This window comes from Lissotriton helveticus, chromosome 1_1 (genome assembly GCF_964261635.1).
Source record: "Lissotriton helveticus chromosome 1_1, aLisHel1.1, whole genome shotgun sequence".
Classification (NCBI taxonomy): Eukaryota; Metazoa; Chordata; class Amphibia; order Caudata; family Salamandridae; genus Lissotriton; species Lissotriton helveticus.
Window position 1 is genome coordinate 1,275,762,189 of NC_136057.1, and position 21,319 is coordinate 1,275,783,507.

Consider the following 21,319-nt stretch of genomic DNA (forward strand, 5'->3'; position numbering starts at 1 on the left):
CATACTCACATCTCACTGGCTAAAAACGAAGGGCCTGATTCACAAAGGTGCCTCCGCACTCGTGGTGGAACCTCTGTATTGCAGTTACCCATTGTGCAGCCCCCGTCACAAGTTCAGGTACCCCGTCATAAGTGCAGGTCCCCTGCCATGGCTGCCTGGCCCCCGCCATGGCTGCCTGGCCTCCGCCATGGCTGCTGGGCCTCCGCCATGGCTGCCAGGCCTCCCCCAAGAGTGTGGAGGCCCTTTGTAAATCGTCCCTTGAGCATTTCACAATGAGTGATCGGGCTAATAAACATTATTTAAAGCCATGCAGACCTGCAAATGCTGAACACTGCTACTTGTAAGTCAATCTAGGACTCCCAGTTCCATGAAGGGGATGAAGCATGTGTATCTATCCAAGACCCAGCACTACAGCCTAAGGACTATCTGTACATGTAAAGGGTCAGAACATCTCTGAAACATGCACCGGCGAGGCATCATCAGGTTTAATGGCAGGAAGTAGCAAATTAATTACCACAACCTGTAGCTGGCCTTATTGTATGAATTGGTACACAAGTATAAACTGCAGCTAGACTAGCTAATCCATACAGTTTTGGAAGAGAGAAGAGCCCCAGATTTGGAATTTAACATCGTTAAATAATGTGACCCAATAAACATGCCATTAGAGAGAGGCTTGTGTGGAATCCAAACACATTACTTCAATTCAGTTTGGCGCAATTTCTCTAAATGCTATTGTGTAACATATCAACTACCTAAGACTTACCTGGGTTGACAACGTTCACAAAGGTATATGTCAGGAATATGCTGCCTGTCAATTCCCATGCAATCTATATGTTGCCAAACACTTCCAAAAAAAAGAGAAACGGGGTTTCAGATCCAAGTATAAGTTTAAAGCTTACAACAAAGTTTGTAGATACCTACTTTTCACATGGCAAATATAATTTTAGTTCATGGGAACAGAGACAAAATACCTTTCAAAAACAAAGTGGCAAGATGCTGCACATACAAACTGATTTGCCTTAATTCCCCAACATATATTATGTTTAACAACTCCATCTTGTTAGCAAAACAGGTAGGTCAATATGATATACTCATAGAAAGACTGGAGACTAGGCCACAATTATTGGTTTATTGTGATACAACTGGGATCTTCATGGGTAAAAGCTGCTCAGCTCTTTCTGCTGTGTGCGCCATCGGGAAGCTGGTGTCAAAATGCATCTTATTCATTTGCGGAGCAATTAAAATTAAATCCTGGTGAGATGAGGAGGAAATGAAAATTGGAGAGGGCAGGATTGGTGGAGCAATGCACACAGAGAGAACTAAATAGAATACAAAAAAAAGAAATTGAAAAACAATGGAGAAGAATTTAGAAAGGACAGAAAGAGGAAGAAAAAGAGAAAAAGAGAAAAGGAAAAGTAAAGTGTACTTACTAGTAACACCAGATACGCAAAATTTCAGATGACTCTACAAGACGGGATAAGTTACTTACCATAAAAAATACTTCTACAAATGAACACTAGGCTAGAGTCATATTATGCTCTTCATTTCTGCCATTTATGCTTAAATATGTAGATAAAAGAAAACTTTTTGATTTGGGATTCTGACCAACGACAGAATCTGTATGATGTTGTGACTAGATACCTCTTTCAGATGGGAGGGCTTTTTCTGGACATCAATCAATGGACTTAGAGGCAACTGACATCATGATTGATGCCTTTTGATCTCTGATTCACATAATTAGAGCAGTGTCAACCAATGTACTGCACAAAAGAGACCACAAATCCCACTGAAACACTCACCTCTCAGCAGTGATTCATAAATACGATCAAAAGGAAAGGATGTTACTTACCCAGTAAGCATCTGTTCTTAGCATGTAGAGCTTTAGATTCACATACTCCTGCCACCTGGTGTTGGGTCCAGATGTTTTCAAGTTGTTTTTCTTCAAAGTCATTCCAGTCATGAGGTAGGTGACCCCTCCTTTTGGTGACAGTGCGCATGGGAATCAACTCAATTGTTGGATTGTTTTCCTGCAGAGGGTGAGAATGGAGCCGACCATGCGTATGTATATAAAGTAAGAAAGAACTGCAACAGGTATAGGTACCAGGGGTGGCGGGTGGGCACATGTGAATCTACAACTCTACATGCCAAGACCAGATCCTTACTGAGTAAGTAACATTATCCGTTCGTGGCATGTGATCTGTAGATCACATGCTCTTTGCATAGACTATACAGCAGTATTCTCCCAAAGCGGTGGCTAACCTGAAACAGTTGCAGTTGTCTGAAAGAGTGTTTTAAGTACTGCTTGGCCTACATTAGCTTGCTGTCTCGGGAACACATCTACACAATAGTGTTTGGTGAATGTGTGCGGTGTAGACCATATTGCAGCTTTCCCAGATGTCAGCTATGGGGATGTTTCCTAAGAAAGCCATATTAGCCCCTAGTTAGCGGGTGGAATGCATCCTAGGCGGTATTGGTAAAGTCCTCTTTGCTTTTGCACAGCATGTTTGAATACATTTAACCGAGCAATACCCAATTTAGAAATAGGATTGCCTTTGTGTGGTGGAGCAAAAGACACAAAGAGCGGGTTAGTTTTACAAAATGGTTTTGTTTGTTCTATGTAATACAATAATGCGTGTTTAACATCTAATGTGTGTAGAGCTTGTTCTGCCACTGAATCTGTTTGAGGAGAGAACACAGGCAACTCAACAGATTGATTGATGTGAAAGGCAGGTACCACTTTGGGTAGGAATTTGGGGTTAGTGTGAAGGACCACTTTGTTCTGGTGGACTTGACAAAATGGCTCCTATATGGTTAATGCCTAAAGCTCACCCACTCTCCTCAGTGATGTAATAACAATGAGGAAAGCAACTTTCCAAGTGAGAAATTGCAGTTCACATTTGTGCAATAGCTCGAAGGGTGGACCCATTAGTCTGGTAAGAACAATGTTAGGATTCCACACTGGAGCAGGTGGAAGTCTTGGTGGAATAACTCTTTTGAGTCCTTACCTAAAAGCTTTGATAACCGCTACTCTGAAAATGTGAGATGTAGTTTTTGATGAGGAACTACTGATAGCTCCAACAGGGTAGTGACCCAAGGTTGGCGGGCCCATGTGGGAGCTATTAGGATTAGTATGAGGGATGTTTGTCTGAGCTTCTGAACGAACAACTAGTAGAATGAGTGGGAGAGGTGGAAAAGCATAGGCAAATATCCCTGACCAGTTCATCCATAGTGCATTGCCTTTGGAAAATGGGTGTGGATTCCTGGAGGCCAAGTTTGGGCATTTTGCGTTCTGGTGTGTTGCAAACAGATCTGTGTGTGAAAACCCCCACATTTGAAAACATGGGAGGAGAACTTGAGGGTTAAGTTCCCACTCATGAATCTGTTGTCTCTGCCTGCTGAAAAGATCTGCAATCTGATTGTTTACCCCTGGGAGGTGTTCTGCCAGGAGATACATTTTGTGATGTATGGCCCGCCTCCAAATGGCTTGCGCAAGGCTTGACAGTGGGAGAGAGTATGTTCCCCCCTGTTTCTGTATGGAATACATGGCTGTCATGTTGTCGATGCGTATCAGGGTAGTTTTGCTTGCAAGGTTAGTCTGGAAGGCTTTGAGCGCTAGAAATACTGCTAGCAGCTCTAGATGATTTATTATATGAAGGTGCTTTTGACGCCACAAACCTTGAATTGTGTGAGTCTGGAGATGAGCTCCCCAACCAGTGAGCAATGTGTCTGCTGTTAGCACTGTCTGTGGAACTGGGTTGATGAAGGGCCGCCCTTTGGATAGGCTTTGTGGATTCCACCACTGCAGAGAGCGATGGGTGCGGCCATCTGCCAACACTAGATCTGACAATTTACCTGAAGACTGATTCCACTGACGTACTAAGCATTCCTGAAGTGGGCGTATTTGAAGTCTTGCATGGGGAACTATTAAGATGCAAGACACAATCATTCCCAGTAGGTGCATATATATTCAAGCTGGTAATGACTGGTTGGGCTGAAACTGTGAAAGTAGAGCCTGAATACTGCAGATTCTGGCTGCATTGGGACAGGCTAGACCTTGTTTAGTATTGAGAGTGGCTCCTAAGTGTGTTGGAGGGTTGGAGATGGGACTTCAACACATTTACTGTGAATCCGAGATCGTGCAGTATTTGTACTTTTATTTGAGTGTACTGTAGACACTTTGGGTAAGAACTGGCTGTGATGAGCTAATAGTCCAAGTATGGGAAGACATGAATATGTTGTCTTCGCAGGTGAGCAGCGACTAATGCCAGGCATTTGGTGAATTCTCTGGGAGCAGTGGTGACTCCGAATGGAAGCACTTTGAACTGGTAGTGTTGTCCGCTACTACAAACCCGAGATATTTGCGATGTGCAGGATGTATTGGAATATGGAAGTATGCGTCCTTTAAGACCAAAGTAGACATAAGGTCGCCTTGCTGTAGGAGTGCGATAAATTGTTGAAGTGTCACCATGTGGAAGTGATCTGAGTAAATATATATTGATTAAATTCTCTGAGGTTTAGTATAGGCCTGAGAGAGCTGTCTTTTTTGGGTATTAGAAAGTAAAGGGAGTACACGCCGGATCCTTGATATTATAAAAGTACGGGCTCTATAGCTCCCTTTTGCAGGAGAGAGTGAACCTCCTGCTTGAGGAGGTGTAGATGCTTGGGCGGCATTTTGTGTGAACATGGAGGAATGTTTGGGGATTATTGGTAAGCTCCAGGCAATAACCAGATTGGATAATTCCTAGGACACATCTATCTGAAGTAATTGTATGCCAGACGGGGAGGAATTGAGAGAGACGTTCCCTGACAACTGTGGAATGATCAGGGAAAGAGGAGGCAAGTCACTGTTTGTTTGTTGAGGGAGCAGTGCGGATGTGGAACCTTTACCTCTTCCCTTGCCATTATTGCCTCTAAATCCACCTTAAAAGTAACCTCTTGAACAGGATGACTGACTGTTGCCTCTATATGATGTTGAGGTGTTGTCTGTAGATATGCTTTTGGAGTCCCCCTGTAGAAGGAGCGACGAAAAGAACCTTAATTGGATGGGGACTGCAGGGCTCCCGTAGATTTTGCAACATCTGTGTCCTACTTCATCTTCTCTTATGAAGTGTCTACCACAGTACCAAAGAGATGCTCTTTATCAAAAGGTAGATTTAAGATAGAAGCCTGGACTTCAGGTTTAAACCTTGAAATTCTAAGCCAGGCGTGCCTTCTTAGCAAGACACTGGTGTTGATTGCATGAGCGGCAGTGTCAGCCGCATCTAATAGAAGTGTTTGAAATTAGTTTCCCTTCCTGAATTAGGTCCTGTGCCTTAGCCTTATGTTCATCAGGTAGAAATTGGAGAAATTGTTCCAATTCATCATAGTGCGCTCTGTCATATCTAGCTAAGAGAGCCTGGGTATTGGCAATACGCCAGCAACTGGCTGCCTGTGCAGCTACTCTTTTACCAGAGGCATCTATTACTATTGTCAAAAAATTGACTGGTGCTAACTCGATCCCTCCTCCCCCGGCACTTGATGGCACTCAGTGTCAGTCCTTAGCGGATTACTTCATAGATAAAGTTGATCTTATCTATGAAAATTTCACTACACCTCCAGGTACTATGTACACTGCCCTTGACATAGTCCAAAAATTGGAAAACAATGACACTGATGCAGTAGTCACTACTTGGCAGCCCTTAGACGCCATTTCTTTCCTCTCCTGTTTAAATAGTGTGAGATCGGGCTCCCCACAGGACGCTCTCCCGGCCAAAATATTAAAACAATTAGACCCCCTCACTCATCCCCCCATCATTAAATTACTCAACGCTTCTCTGAGCGAGGCCCATGTCCCACAACCTTGGAAACACGCCATGGTTGTACCGTTATTAAAAAAACAGGGTGCAGATCCTTCAAATCCTGCTAACTTTCGCCCTATATCCTTGTTGCCAATTTTCTCAAAGATATTGGAGAGACATATAAATTCTCAGCTCTCCAAACTGGTTGAAAACACTGGATTTCTCCATCCTTCTCAGTCGGGCTTTCGGCCTAGGCACTCAACCGAGACAGCCCTCCTGGGGGTGACAGAGAGTCTTAGGCACGGTGTCGATCAGGGAAACACCATGGCGCTCATCCTGCTGGATTTGAGCGCAGCTTTCGACACCGTGTCACATTCCATCCTCATTGACTCTCTGAAATCTCTAGGTGTGGCAGGCCAGGCCTTGGCCTGGCTGGCGTCTTTCCTTAGTGACCGAAGCTTCCAAGTGTTTTCTTCTAAAGCTGCCTCCGCCATTTGTCCTTCCACCCGCGGCGTCCCCCAGGGCTCAATTCTTAGCCCTTTATTATTTAATATTTATGTTAAACCCTTGGCAACCATAGTCGAACAAGCTGGGCTAACCCTGTTTTCCTACGCAGATGACACCCAGATTGTCTTCTCCTTGTCAGGGAGAGACGTAAACAACATCTCCGCACTCAAGTCGGGCCTCACTCTTGTGGCCGACTGGATGCGGAGAAATTGTCTCAAGCTGAATGGGGAGAAGACCGAGGTGGTCATTCTGGGACAGAACAAACATCTTTGGGGTCCTCGCCATTGGCCCATCGAACTGGGAAATGCGCCTACACCATCTACTGCAGTTCGCAACCTGGGCGTCATTATTGACGACAGGCTAACTATGAGACAACAGGCTACTAAGGTCTCAGCCATCTGCTTTTCAACCTTGCGATGGCTTCACAAGATTTTGTGGATGCTCCCCCTCTCCTCTCGCAGAACTGTAGTCCAGGCACTTGTAACATCACGCCTGGACTATGGCAACATTCTCTATTTGGGCGCAGATAAAGCCACTATACATGTGCTGCAGGTGGTGCAAAATGCGGCCGCGCGCCTGCTAAAGAATGTCCCCAGACGCACCTCAGCCACTGCCGCTTTGCGTGACCTCCATTGGTTGAGCATCCCAGAACGCGTTAAATTCAAGGCACTCTGCTATATGTTCAAGGCTAAGCAGGGTAGCGCCCCAGTATATGTTCTGGGGCTGGTAAAACCCTATAGACCCCTGCGCTCATTAAGGTCATCGGACATTGGCAATTTCACAGTACCAAGATGGAAGCTGGCAAAAATGGGAGGCCGCTCCTTTTCCACTCTTGGTCCTAAATACTGGAACTCCCTCCCATTGGCATTAAAATCTGAGACCAACTTACTCCGCTTCCGTAAGGCTTTGAAGACCCTGCTCTTTACTAAGCGTGACCAATAGTCGGCAGAGGCCTTAAGTCAAGGTGACATTCTCTTTTCTTCTACAGTCTATCCCTGGCGCCGGGAAACCCATTGTGGGTAGCTGTGCGCGGTACAAGCTTAAATAAATAAATAAATAATGGTAACTGACCCTTGATATAAACTGATCTGTTGGTGCAGATTTATACTTCTTATCTACCGTTGGTGTAAGAATTCTTGCGTGAACGGGATCTTTAATAATGTCGTCTGCATGTTTTAGCATTTCCTTAAGTATAGGTGTATCAGTGGATCTTTAGGAAGAGCTTAGTGTTTCAAAGAGAAAATCCTTCTCAAGTGACTCTTTATGAAGCTAAACTCCATGAATTCAGCCGCCCTAGGCACCGTACATTACGATCAGGGGGAGGAATCTTTATCTGTGTTTGGATCTGTGTTATAATTGTCACATGGATATGGACTCTTATTGTCTATCCCAGTCCCATCATCCTGTTTGTCAGGTGATTGTGGTGGTGGTGAATGTGTGGGTGTTTGTGTGGGTGTTATCATCAAACTTGGGTTAGATGGGGAAGGAGGTGATAGAGGAGGAGGAGAGGGATTAGTACCAACATATTTTCTCTTAAGAGGAATGTGTTAGGTGTCCTCCATTTCTGGTTTACGTTTTAATGGCAATTTTGCATGAATATGTCCAGTTTTGGGATTGTTGACTTGTTCCTTTTGTTTCTGGCCTGGGTTTAAAGGCGGGACGTCGACACAATGCTCCTTTGATGGAGTGGAAGTAGTTTTTTGTTTTGGTGCCAATATTTTTGGAGCCTATGTTTTCGGAGTCGAAGTTTTCTGATCCTAAGATGATTTCAGTTTCGGTGCCGAGGAAATTGTTACCAAAACGTGTTCCGTTTTGGTGCTGACTGTTTCGCTCGGTGCCCGAATGTGGCCGACTCGATCTAGATCCGGAAGGCTTTAATTGTTGTTTCGGTGCCATGCCCGAAAGCGGGGCATTGGAAACGTCTCGGTGCCAACCTTGGCCCAAAGGCAGATGAGGGACCGGAGCTTTTTTCTTAGTCAGAGGTAGAGTTTGGGGCAGGGAAAGATCAGTACACACGATACGCTGACCCTGCGGGATGTCTTCGTCCACGTCGGAGTCACCTTCTGACCGGGAAATGTGTTCTTCTTCCTCGGCTCCTTGAGCGTCGAAGACATTGTGTTCGGAATCTTCCCTGAAGAAACCCGGAGCGGAGCCGCTGTTGTGGTGTTGCATTTTGTGACTTCGAGCCTGACAGTCACGGAGCGTCTTTTTGGATCAGAAGGATTTGCACACGTTGCAGTCTTGTTCATTGTGCTCCCGGGAGAGGCACAAGTTGCACACTTTGTGTGAGTCGTGCGCGGGTACTTGGCATGGCATAGAGTACAGAATTTAAATGGAATCCGTTCCATTGACTACGAGCTGTCCCAACGCGGCTAGGCCTAACGGCGAACCATAAAGTTCCTGATCGAAAGAGATTTTCCTGAACGATACGATAAGCGGAGAAGGGAAACGCGATCGAATAACAATACCATTGAGGGTAAGTGGGTTGCGCACCGAAGGGAACCCGAGAACCGGTGTTGAAGTAGAAGGCAGCAATTCACGCCCGAACCCAATAGCGGAAAAAAACAATCTAACAATGGAGTCGATCCCCATGTGCACTATCACCAAAAGAAGAAGTCACCTACATTGTGACTGGTAAGACTTCTTCAAAGAAAAACAACTTGCAAACATCCGGACCCAACAATAGATGGCAAGAGTATGCAAAGCATGCCTCGAACATACTGTTTCCTGGGGATCCTACTTGTAAGCTTTTCAATATACAGCTCGTGGGACTGGGTGCTTTAAAGGCAGCATCTATATGGCTTAGCCTTTATTTACCTTATCTAATACATACAATTTACAGTGACTAGAAGTAAACTCTCACTTCTGAAGAGTTAGATAACCCTGCTCTAGGAGTTCTTATCAAGGGGGTTGTGAAAAAATAATTTTAAGGACATTTTCTGCAAGCAGTAATGTAATGGCTGCAAGGTGTATGTTACCATAAGAGAACTGCAGCCATAATCTTGGTGAGAAGACATGGAAATACAACGCATTCCTGATACTTGGTATGATCGGTCTGTGCTTCCCAAATTCGTTAGGACCACATCCAATTTTTAGAAAGACAGACTTTTGCAACCTGCATCATTAGTGGACATGAGGCGGGTGATTTTTTTATTTAACCAAGGCACCGTGTGGTATCACATTTTCCTTTAGAGACATCATGTTTTCTATTGAAATGGTCACAACATTTGCACAGACAAACAAATTTACTGATAAAGTAATATAGCACACAAATAATGTGTGTAAATAGAATTTCAATGAATATTTATCATTTATGCATCACCAAAAAGTGCCTTAATTTCTTTTGATCCTATTAAAATCTCTGTCTACAGCACACTTCGGAATTACAAAAAAATGCTTCATTTTTTCCTTCCTAAATCTGAAAGACTTCAATTAATTTACATGTCTTTCTTTTCACACTTTAGAAACTGCTCTGACTTTGCAGAGAAAGAAAAGTACACACCAATCCCCATATTAAAGGAATAAACAATAATTTGTCATAAAACATGTACCGACATGTGACCTCTGTCTTTGAAGCACAGTAAATGTGACAAGATAAATACAAAATGTAAAGGCATCACATGTTTATTGATCAGATATTCCCGACTCACCAAATATCTAGGGACCCAACAGAAGTACCCTGATCTAAGTTCTGAATTCACCAGATACTGAATCTCTTCTAATTCAAGGCCTAGGATTCCACAGTGGTTAAACTTTAGGCATCCTTCATAATGTGCACACAATTCTGTGTATGGGTCAAGTGAACATACTTATGTGTTCAGTGCAGGATCTGGCTCCTGAACCAGTGATGAGGTTTTTGTAAGCAACCTCCTGTGTGGATGCACCAGCAGATGAATCATGTCAGTAAACCAGTACTGACAAGGCCATATTGGGGCTATCAGGTTCATCTGGGCTTCGGATTATGTCATCTTGATGACTGAAAATGTATACAGAAACTTTCCTGACCAGTACAGCAAAACGGCATTCTCCCTCAATCTTGGCTGGTAATACCTGAAAGAAACGTCTGGGCTTTCTTCTGCTTTCTGTATCTGCAAATAATTCTTATTTGTGGTACACCACACACTCACATAAGTTGTTCAGCACTGAATTGTGCAGAACCCTGTCATGCATCTTCTGAAACATTCTGTTGAGTGAATCAGTCTCTGGGAGATTAAATGCAGTTATCTTCAGATCCCTGGCCAACAGCCATACGCACAGTGTCTGTGTTTTTTCGGTTAAGGCAATGGATTATGCTTCTCTTTGCTTGAGGACTTAGTGCACTACTTACTGTATTGTCTCACTGAACCAGAAGACAGTTTGTCTTGAATACTAGAAGGAAGGATTTCAGAGGTAGATGAACTGCACCGTTCTAGTGAGATTATATTGCATGAAATCGCCCTTGATTAATAGAACCATAGAAATTACTGGATTGGGGCCAGATAGTAAGGTTGTCTCTGTAGCTGCTTAAGTAGCAACTCTGATGGACTTCTAGGCACTCCTGAAGTGGTATCATGTGGAGATGAACACGAGGAAATACAAAATGCTATGGATCCTTGTAGAGGCAAGATTTGGCATGCAGTGAGATATATGGCCCTTTGAAAAGAGTGATACTTCAGATGAGTAGAAGACATTAACTCCTCTGGAGAATTCACTTTTGCTTCTCAACAGTTGCAAAGAAAGGGCATAATGGGCCGGCCAAAGTGCAAGAAAGGAAATCAGGGCCTCCAGTTACTGGTTTATTAGTAACAACAGCTGACTGGACTGGACCTGCTGCTCTACTGATAGCTATGCCCCTGATTCAAAGTATCCAAAAGAACTTCCAATCAGTGGATGGATTGAACTGGGATTGATGCCTACCTGGCGCGATTAACCTGAAACCCCAAATAATGGAAAATTAAGATCATGTTCTGAAAATAGTTAGTAAAGTCTTTTGTGGCATTGAGGCTCTAATGATCTAACTGTCAAGATATGGGCATGCACATGTATTTTTAACTCGTGAGGTGAGCAATATCAACTGCCATTTATTTTCAAATGGATCTTGGTCAACTAGAAGTAAAACCGTTTATGGGCAGTGATTATTACCCACCAGAAACCTCTGGAACTTCATATACTTCTCCACTATCAAGATACAAAAAAAGGTGCCACAAAGGTCTATAAGACAGATCCAATACCCTTGATGGAGTTGAGGGTAGAATGGGTGAAGGGACATCATTATTTTCCTTCCTACTCCATTAGCTTTCAAGAACAGTCCTGAATTCTTGCTTCAGCTTTTTCTTTCAAACCATAAAATAAATGGTTGTAATTCCACAGCCTTTTCAAGAACAATGAACCCTCTCCACAGCTTGCTTCTCTAGAAAAATACTTACCTCCACTTTCAGCGTATCCTAATGTTAATGTGTGACTTCTTTTAAGTACTACAGGTGGAAGGGACTTAAGCCTGTGAGAGTAGCTAGTTTGTACAATATTTAGCACCTATCAATTTGTGAAATTTTCCAGTGAGGGGAGTCTGTCAAACCTGGTATCTTTTGACACTTGTTGATTCACATGACCATGTTGTCGCTCAAAAATTAGAAGCAAGATAACTATGAGATAGTCTCAATGAGTACCTTGACTTGGAACTTTACAAATGATGTCTTCAGTAATGATCAGAGGAGTACGTGATCTTTTTCTGGACAAAGAGTAAGCCTTATAGTAGTACATTGAGGTATTCAAGGAGTAAGAAAGCTAGTTACTTACCTTTAACTTCAGTTATTCAGTATTGGTATCATTCATAGATTAACATGCTTGAATCATTCCCAGTCGTCGAAGTGTGAGTCCCACAGTAAGATAACTAAGCTGTAAGTAGTTTCACAATAAGCTATAATGACAATAGAAGGTTCATTTAGCAACCTATCTATTTCCTTTTTTTAAATAGAATCAAACTAGCACTATGTCCAATCAGGTGACAGCATCCTCTAGAACCTTCCCAACAGAGACTGTTTTCCTCACATTTTCGAGCACTAGTGAAGGAGTGTAACTCAATATATGAGGAGAGCCTCTTGGGGGAGGGGGTGGGTCACATATGAATTTATGAAAGATACCCTAACAGGAGTTACAGGTAAGTAACTGGTTTTCGTATCGAGTATTGTATCTTTTATAGATCCACATGCTTGAATCAGAATAGCAAGCAGTATGAGAATTTTGTATACATGATAATGAATATGCTACTTACCAGTATGCATCTGTTCTTGGCATGTAGGGCTGCTAACATTCATATCTATTGCATAGATCGCCGCCTAGTGTTGGGTCCGGATGATTGCACATTGTTGTCCTGGAAGAGTCTTCGAAGTATCACGAGATAGGTGGCTCCTCCCCTGGACTACAGTGCGCATGGGCATCGACTCCATCCCCAGATTGTTTTTAGCCATTGTGTAAGAGATGGAGTGAAATAGTGTAGATGATGTCCATGCTAATGATTGAATGCAAGAAAAATCTGCAGCTGCTACGGGCACCGGGGAGGAGGGTGGGCGATATGAATGTTAGCAGCCCTACATGCCAAGAACAGATGCATACTGGTAAGTAGCATATTCAGTTCGAGGCATGTGGGCTGCTAAATTCATATCTATTGCATAGAATACATAGCAGTCCCTCCATTAGCGGCGGCCGCCCGTGCCAGCTGCAGAAGTCTGAAACAGAGTTTTGAGAACAGCCTGTCCTACAGCTGCCTGCTGCTTGGAATGCACATCCACACAGTAATGTTTGGTAAACGTGTGTGGTGTTGACCACGTGGCTGCTCTGCAAATGTCTTCCAAAGGAATGTTCCCCAGGAAAGCCATGGAGGCTCCCAACTTGCGTGTGGAGTGTGCTCTGGGGGGGGACCGTTAAAGTACGTTTAGCTTTTTGATAACAAATCTGAATACATTTAACGATCCACCTGGCTATTCCTGCTTTGGAAATTGGGTTGCCTTTGTGCTGGGCTGAGAAGGCAACAAAAAGTTGCTGTGTCTTTCTAAATTGTTGTGTTCTGTCAATGTAGTACATTAACGCCCTTTTGACGTCCAACGTATGGAGCATTCTTTCCGCTACTGTTTCTGGGTTTGGAAAGAATGCGGGCAGTTCAATAGTTTGATTGACATGAAACTGTGACACCACCTTTGGAAGAAACTTGGGGTTAGTGCGGAGCACCACCCTGTTTGAATGAATTTGTATAAATGGCTCTTGTATTGTGAGCGCCTGTAGCTCACTAACACGTCTGAGAGATGTAATAGCAATGAGAAAAGCCACTTTCCATGTTAAGAACTGAATCTCACATGAATGTAGAGGCTCAAAAGGTGGGCCCATCAGTCTAGTGAGAACCACATTGAGATTCCACATAGGAGCTGGTGGGGTTCTGGGAGGAATGACTCGTTTTAGTCCCTCCAGGAAGGCTTTAATGGCAGGCACCCTGAAAACAGAGAGATGCTGCCTGTTCTGGAGATAAGCCGCTATGGCGGATAAGTGTATCCGAATGGAAGCGTAAGCTAGATTGCATTTGTAAAGATGTAATAAGTAACAGATGATGTTAGGAATGGATGCATCTAGCGGGTTGATGTGATGTTCTGTACAGTAAATGACAAAACGCTTCCATTTTGCAGCATAGCAAGCTCTAGTAGTGGGCTTCCGTGCCTCTCTGATGATGTCCATGCATTCTGGAGGCAAGTTAAGGTAGCCAAACTCTAAGACTTCAGGAGCCAGATCGCCAGATTGAGCTGTTGCGGATCTGGATGCTGAATGTCGCCATGGTTCTGCGTTAAGAGCCTGGGTGCGAGATGCAGCCGTTGATGCGGTACCACGGAGAGTTCTAGAAACGTGGTGTACCATGGTTGGCGTGCCCACGTTGGAGCAACCAGGATGAGCGTCATCGAGTGTTGCTTTAGCTTTCTTGCCACCAGCGGAATGAGAGGTGCTGGGGGAAAAGCGTACGCAAATCTGCCTGACCAGTTCATCCATATCGCATTGCCCTGCGATTGTGGGTGAGGGAACCTGGCGGCAAAGCTTTGGCATTTTGCGTTTTCCCTTGTGGCAAACAGGTCTATCTCTGGATGACCCCACTGCTGAAAGTACGGGCGGAGTACTGATGGATGTATCTCCCACTCGTGCATTTGGTGGCTGTACCTGCTGAGCAGATCTGCCATCTGATTGTCCATGCCCGGGAGGTGTTCCGCCATGAGGAAGATGTTCCTCTGAATGGCCCACTTCCACATGCTCTGAGCCAGATGAGACAGCTGTGGAGAGTGCGTACCTCCCTGCTTCTGAATGTAGTACATGGCTGTCATGTTGTCCGTCCGGATCAACACGACTTTGTTGCATAGATGTACCTTGAAGGACTTGAGTGCCATGAAGATTGCCATCAACTCTAGATAATTGATGTGCATCTTCTTTTGCTGTGTCGTCTATAGTCCCTGCACCGTGTAGTGGAGCACATGAGCTCCCCAACCCTGGAGAGATGCGTCCGACGTCAGGATAATCTGTGGCACAGGCTCCTGGAACGGTCGGCCCTTGCAAAGGTTGTGTGGAGTCCACCAATGCAGAGAGCTGTATGCCCGACCGGTCACCAACACTAGGTCTTTCAACTGTCCATGAGCCTGATTCCACTGATGCGCCAAGCATTCTTGGAGTGGACGCATATGCAGTCTCGCGTGCGGGACTATGAAGATGCAGGAGGCCATCATGCCTATCAACTGCATGAACACCCTTGCTGGTAGGGAGTGTTGCGGTCTGAACCTCTGAATGAGCGACTGGATGCTGTCGATCCTCACTGGGTTCGGCTGAGCTGTAGCAGTCAGCGTATTTATTGTCGCGCCCAGATACTGTCGCACATGGGCTGGCTGAAGGTGCGACTTTGGATAGTTTAACGAGAACCCCAGACTGTGAAGGAGGTGAATGGTGTGGGACATGTGTGCGGCGCACTGCTGGGCTGACTTTGCTTGAACAAGCCAGTCGTCTAGGTAAGGGTAGACATGTATGTTTTGTCTTCTGAGGTGCGCCGCTACAGTCGCCAGACACTTTGTGAACACTCTGGGGGCAGTGGTCACTCCGAAGGGTAGGACCCTGAACTGGTAATGCCTGTTTTGTATGGTGAACCTGAGGTACTTCCTGTGGGATGGGTGGAGTGGTATGTGAAAATAAGCATCCTTGAGGTCCAAGGTTGCGAGGAAGTCCCCCTGGTTCAACAATGGAAGAACCTGTTGTAGTGTTAACATGTGGAAGTGTTCTGAGAGTATGTACAGGTTGAGAGGGCGTAGGTCCAGAATGGGTCTGAGTGAGCCGTCCTTTTTTGGGATTAAGAAGTACAGGGAATAAACCCCTGTGCCTTCTTCCTCCACCGGCACGAGCTCTATTGCTCCTTTTTGCAGCATCACTAGAACCTCCTGCTGCAATAAGTGCAAGTGCTCTGCTGACATAGGACGTTGTCTTGGGGGGATGTTGGGTGGAGTGGACGTTAACTCCAAACAATACCCGAACTGGATAAGTTTCCTTACCCACCTGTCCGTGGTGATGGACTTCCAGACTGGCAGGAACTGTTGGAGTCTCCCCCCGACAGGTGTTGGATGGTCGGGGGGCAGTGACAGGGAGTCACTGTTTGTTGGCAGCAGAGGAACGGGAGTTGTTGTTGCCTCTGCCTTTGGCGCTGTTTCCTCTGTAACCTCCTCTACCCTGTTTGGGGTACGAGGCCTGGGCGCCTCCTCTATTGAAATGCGTCTGCTGTGCCAAGTGTCCTCTGGTAACACCTCGTGTACTTGAGCGACGAAAAGTGTTCCCCCTGTACTGCTGAGACTGTGCACCCATGGACTTAGCCGTCTCAGTGTCTTTCTTGATTTTCTCGAGGGTGGTATCAACCTCTGGGCCAAACAGTCTGTCTGGGTTAACGGGCTGGTTGAGGATAGTTGTCTGAATCTCTGGCTTGAACCCTGAGATGCGGAGCCATGCCTGACGCCTCAACATCACACTAGTGTTTACCGCTCTTGCTGCTGTATCTGCAACATCGAGCGCACATTTAATTGCAGCGTTAGAAATGAGCTTGCCCTCCTGTATCAGCATCTCAGCTCCTTCTTTAAACTCGTCTGGAAGGTGTTGTAATAGCTGCTCTAAGGTGTCATAGTGTGCCCTATCATATCTGGCCAACAGGGCTTGTGTGTTAGATATGCGCCAGATGTTGGCTGCCTGCGCTGTCACCCTTTTGCCCGCTGCCTCCAGCACTTTCGACTCTTTGTCCGGGGGAGGAGCTTCACCCGTCGTCTGCGAATTCGCCCTCTTGCGGGCATTTGAGACCACCAAAGAGTCTAGAGGCAACTGGCCCCGTATATAAGTAGGGTCCCCAGGTGCCGGCCTGTATTTCTCTTCTATTCGTGGGTTTACCACTCTTGCTCTGGTAGGTTCCTTGAAAATGTCTGTGGCATGCTTGAGAACCCCCTTGAGCATTGGAAGTGTCTTCACAGTTTTTTCTGATGCAGAGAAAGTATCAAACAAAAAGTCAACTTCCACAGGGTCGGCATGCATTTCCACCTTATGGTTTGTAGCCGCCCTTTCAATTAAGGCATTAAATGCCGGAGATTCTTCCGTTGGAGAAGTTTTCACCCCATACACCTGTGCGTCATGAACTACTTGTTGGTCCCCCTGATCACCAGAGTCTATCCATGAGTCCTGCTGCTCATCAGGGTCAGTATTGTCAGGGGAGTTATACTCCTCATCCTGTTCACCCCCATCTCCATCTGAGCAAGTGGGTGAAGGAGTCGGACTCCTCCTAGGCCGTGTAGGAATGGGTTCAACAAGTTCTGGCGTTTCTGGTGCAGGCCTTTTTTTCTTTAGAGGTATTACATAGGATTCCACAGGCTGGGATGTAATTTTCCTTTTGTAGAGCGTTAATTTACCCGTGTCGGCGTCGATAAAATGCTCCGACTGCTCTTCAAGTAAGGGTTGTTGACGAAGACCTCCACTCAGTTGAGTCTGCCTCAACCCCTCCGAGTCCTGGGGCACCGTACGAGGTGCAAAAGCCTTCGGCGCCACCTTCGGCGGTAGAGTATAGAGGATCGGCATTGAAGTCTTCTTCGGAGGAACACTCGCCTTTGGTACCGAGGGTGTTTTCGGCTCCGACGCCTTGTCTTTTATCCGTTTCAGGGAGTCCGAGATCTGCTTCGTAAAAGAAGCGGACGGCTTTGTCGATCTGACAGATGACCTCGGTCCACCCACAGGGGAAGATCCGAGCGTTGACGATTTTTCTTTGGGTGCCGGAGGCGTGGGCGCACCCTCGACAGCTGCGCTCCGGTCCACTGTTCCGACCTTAGGCGCCGACGCCGCAGGCTTTGGATCGGCAGTTTTCACTTTTGGCGTCGGTGCTCCAGACTTAGTGCCGGCGCCCTCCGCTGACTTTGCCTCGACCGGCCGTTTGGCCGTTGGCGCGGTAGTCTTGGCTGAAGGTGTGTCGACAGTCTTCTTCGACTCGACCACTTTCCTCGACACTTGCTCGACGACCTTCTTCGAGCTTGTCTCCTTGACCCCTTTCGGTACCTTTGCCTGTTCGACAGCCTTTTTCGGCTTCGAGGCCTCCGAAGACGACGGTTTCGATGCTGTCTCGGACGTCGTCGGTTTCGATGGTGTGTCGGCCATCTTTGGTGTCTTCGATTCCGATGTTTTTAGTTTCGGTTTCGATTTGGGTAATGGAGGCTCCGTAGGTATGTCCATAGCCGGGCCAGGAGGCGGGGCCGAGGACTGAGGAGTAGGGTAAGGCCGTGTGGCGATCCCGTGACCTGAGCCTTAGTAATTGTACGTACGGGGCATAGCTCTTCCTCCGAGCTATCTTCCGCGGCCCCATAAACTTCCTCGTCGTCCCCTACCTCCTCGACGTTTTCGTCCAGGTCCTGGCCCTCAACGGGTTCTCCGTAGTCAGCCTCGACCTCCGCCGATGTAGGTGAGATCTGCAGGTGAAGCTCTTGCTCGTCTGCTTCGGGGTCTTCGAAGATGTTTACAGGTGCCGGAGCCGATCGCTGGGCCTCGAGGCGCGCCACGCGCCGAATCTTGAGCGTCTTCTTCGACCTGAATTTCGAACAGGCCATACAGTTGGCCTCGTTGTGGTCCGGCGACAGGCACTTGTTACATACAGGATGCACGTCGATGTGTGGGTATTTCGAACCGCACACGGGGCAGAACTTGAACGGACTTCGTTCCATTGTAGCGTCGTCGGGGTCTTGTTGCGTCGACAGGGCCTCGATGACCGAAGAGTCACCGGACTCCTCAGTTATACGACTCGAAGAGTTGGAGCACCCACGAGACCGAACGCTAACAATACCGACGAAGTAAAGAAAGCTTTTTGGCCTTAAAGAAGTTGTTTTATCGATTCCGAACAGGAGACGTCGAAATCACATCCGAACCCAATGGCGGAAAAAAACAATCTGGGGATGGAGTCGATGCCCATGCGCACTGTAGTCCAGGGGAGGAGCCACCTATCTCGTGATACTTCGAAGACTCTTCCAGGACAACAATGTGCAATCATCCGGACCCAACACTAGGCGGCGATCTATGCAATAGATATGAATTTAGCAGCCCACATGCCTCGAACTTTAATGCCCCGTTGCTGGTGGGTAGTTATATATACACACACACAGATATCCTTTCTAAGTAATGATATACATACATAGATATATTTAAAATATGCACATGTAAGCATACATGTAATGATATGCATAAGCTTAAATAGGAGTTGCAATCTTAAAGCTAAGAATAAAACAATCACAATTATACAAATTATGTGTATAAAACAACAATAGTTGTATTAGTAACAGCAATAAGTGAAATAGTACGTATAGTAAAAAGAGGAAAACGTATGTACACAGAGGCTCACCCCATTGGAAGAAAGTTCTTAGTTCCTGTCCTACCGCTGCATCACTGCAGTGTGCTGACTCAAGGCAATAGCGTTGAACAAAAATATCCACGCTCTTTCATGTGGCAGCACGGAAAATCTCCTCTATAGGGACACCTGCGAACCAAGCTGCACATATGGAAATCGACCTTGTGGAATGTGCTTTTGGAGTGGCAGACATTGATTTGTCCACCTTAGCAGGGCAGAATTGAATAGTGGCTGAGATCCATCTGGCAATGGTCGCTTTAGACACAGGTGTGCCTTGCTGAGATGGGCCATAGACCACAAAGAGTTGCTGTGATTTACAGAACTGTTTGGTGTGAAGTAAATAAAACTTTAACACCTCTTTATATCCAAAGTGTGCAGAGACTACTCTGATGGCGTGGTCAGATTGGAAAGAAAGGTGCGAAGGATAATAGGTTTGTTTAGGTGAAATTGTGTAGGCACCTTTGATATGAACTGTAAATTAGTTCTAAGGAGGACAGTGTCCTCGGTAAACTCGAGAAACGACTCTTGGGTAGTAAATGCCTAAATCTCGCTCCCTCGTCTTGCAAATGTCACAGCTAGAGGGGTGGATACCTCCCAGGTGAGGAATTTGGAGCCCACCCTATGTATTGGTTCGGACATAGGCTTAATGAGTTGAGAAAGGATGATATTAAGGTGCCAATCAGGTGGAGAAGGTCGCACTGGAGTAAAGATCCCTAAAAGGCCCTTCATAAACTGCTTCATTATCCTGGTGAAGAACACGGACGAAGCCGAGGAGAGAGTCTGTAACTAGATATTGCAGCCAGATGCACCCTAACAGATGCATGCACCAAATCCGAACTTGCCAGCAACAGAACATATGGCAAGGTCTGTTCCAGAGACGCTTCGAAGGGAAGTAAATTGTGCTGCTGACACCATGAACAGAACCTATTTTACTTCGATCTGTAACATTTATTCGTGGATACCGCCCTAGAGCTTGCTAAAATGTGTCTGCAGTCCTGGGGAATGCTTAGGTTCTAGAACTCATGGAATTCAGTAGCCATGCCCATAATGGGGGAGACCCTGGATCTTAGAACTTAGTTAGCCATTGTTTATTGTGAAAAGCGTTGTTTTGATCTGTAGTGGAATTGGTCTGGTTTTCGACATCAGGAGGAGCTGGGTGATCCAGTACTGTCCACCATGAAGCAATTCAGATCAATCAGCATCTCTCCAGTCTCATCTTCCTGAGAACCCTCAGGATCATGGGGATGGGGGAAAAGTGTATGCATAAATCCTGCACTATCTTTTCAAAAAGGCATTACCCCATGATCCCGGGAGCGGCTACCAATTGGTGTAAAAACAGCATTTTCTGTTGCAGTCAGTGTCAAAGTGATCCAGATTTGGTTTACCCCAAAGGTGAAAGATCTTGTTCAACACCTGCTGGTCTATCTCCCATTCGTAGCACCTTTCTAAGGATCTGCTTAGGGTGTCCGCCAAAGTATTACTTCTTCCTGCCACATGCTCTGCATTGAGCGTGATGTTGTGAACTGTGAGCAACTGCCACAGGCTCTGAGCTTCCAAGGACAGAAGAAGGGATTGTGTCCCTCCTTGCTTGTTCACATAGTGTATGCTGGTCCGAACCAGCACTGATTAACCTTGGAGGCGAAGCAAGAAAGCTTGGAGCGAGAGGAAAATGGCTTTGAGGTCTAGGAGGTTTATGTGCATAGTTTTTTGGCATGTAGACCCTATGCCTTGAATCTGAAGATCCTAAAGTTGACTACCCCAACTTCGAGGGAAGCATCTGTGGCGATAATGAGGTTTGGAATGAGAGGGAGAAACGCGAGGCCTTTGGAGATGTGATGTAAATGGGTCCACCATGCGAGAGCTTGGACCATCTATGGTGTTATCTGTATAAGGTAGAACAAGCCCTCTGTTTGAATCCACTGAAGCTGCAGTTCTTGTTGCAAAGGTCTCATTTTCAAGGATGCTAGGGGCACTAGACTGATTGCAGATGCCATCATCCCCATTAATGATTTGTACTGGCGCACTGAAGCAGACTTTTTTCTGGATAGCGTGGGAGCTAATCGCGCTAGCTTGTGCTGTCGTTCTAGGGACAAAAAGGCTTTGTCTGTCCTTGTATCCAGAACAGAACCCAGAA

The 21,319-nt window shown here is 45.9% G+C and overlaps 1 protein-coding gene across 6 annotated transcripts in view; it reads right to left on the minus strand.

Annotated features, from left to right (window-relative positions):
- The window catches only part of KMT2E (lysine methyltransferase 2E (inactive)), a 2,078,550-nt gene that overhangs the window by 1,529,309 nt on the left and 527,922 nt on the right, over positions 1-21,319 (minus strand). For all 6 annotated transcript variants that reach the window (XM_078680502.1, XM_078680521.1, XM_078680476.1 and 3 more), the window contains one exon: positions 764-844. In XM_078680502.1, the coding sequence (XP_078536628.1) occupies positions 764-844 (81 nt within the window). The remainder of the gene's footprint in view (positions 1-763; positions 845-21,319) is intronic.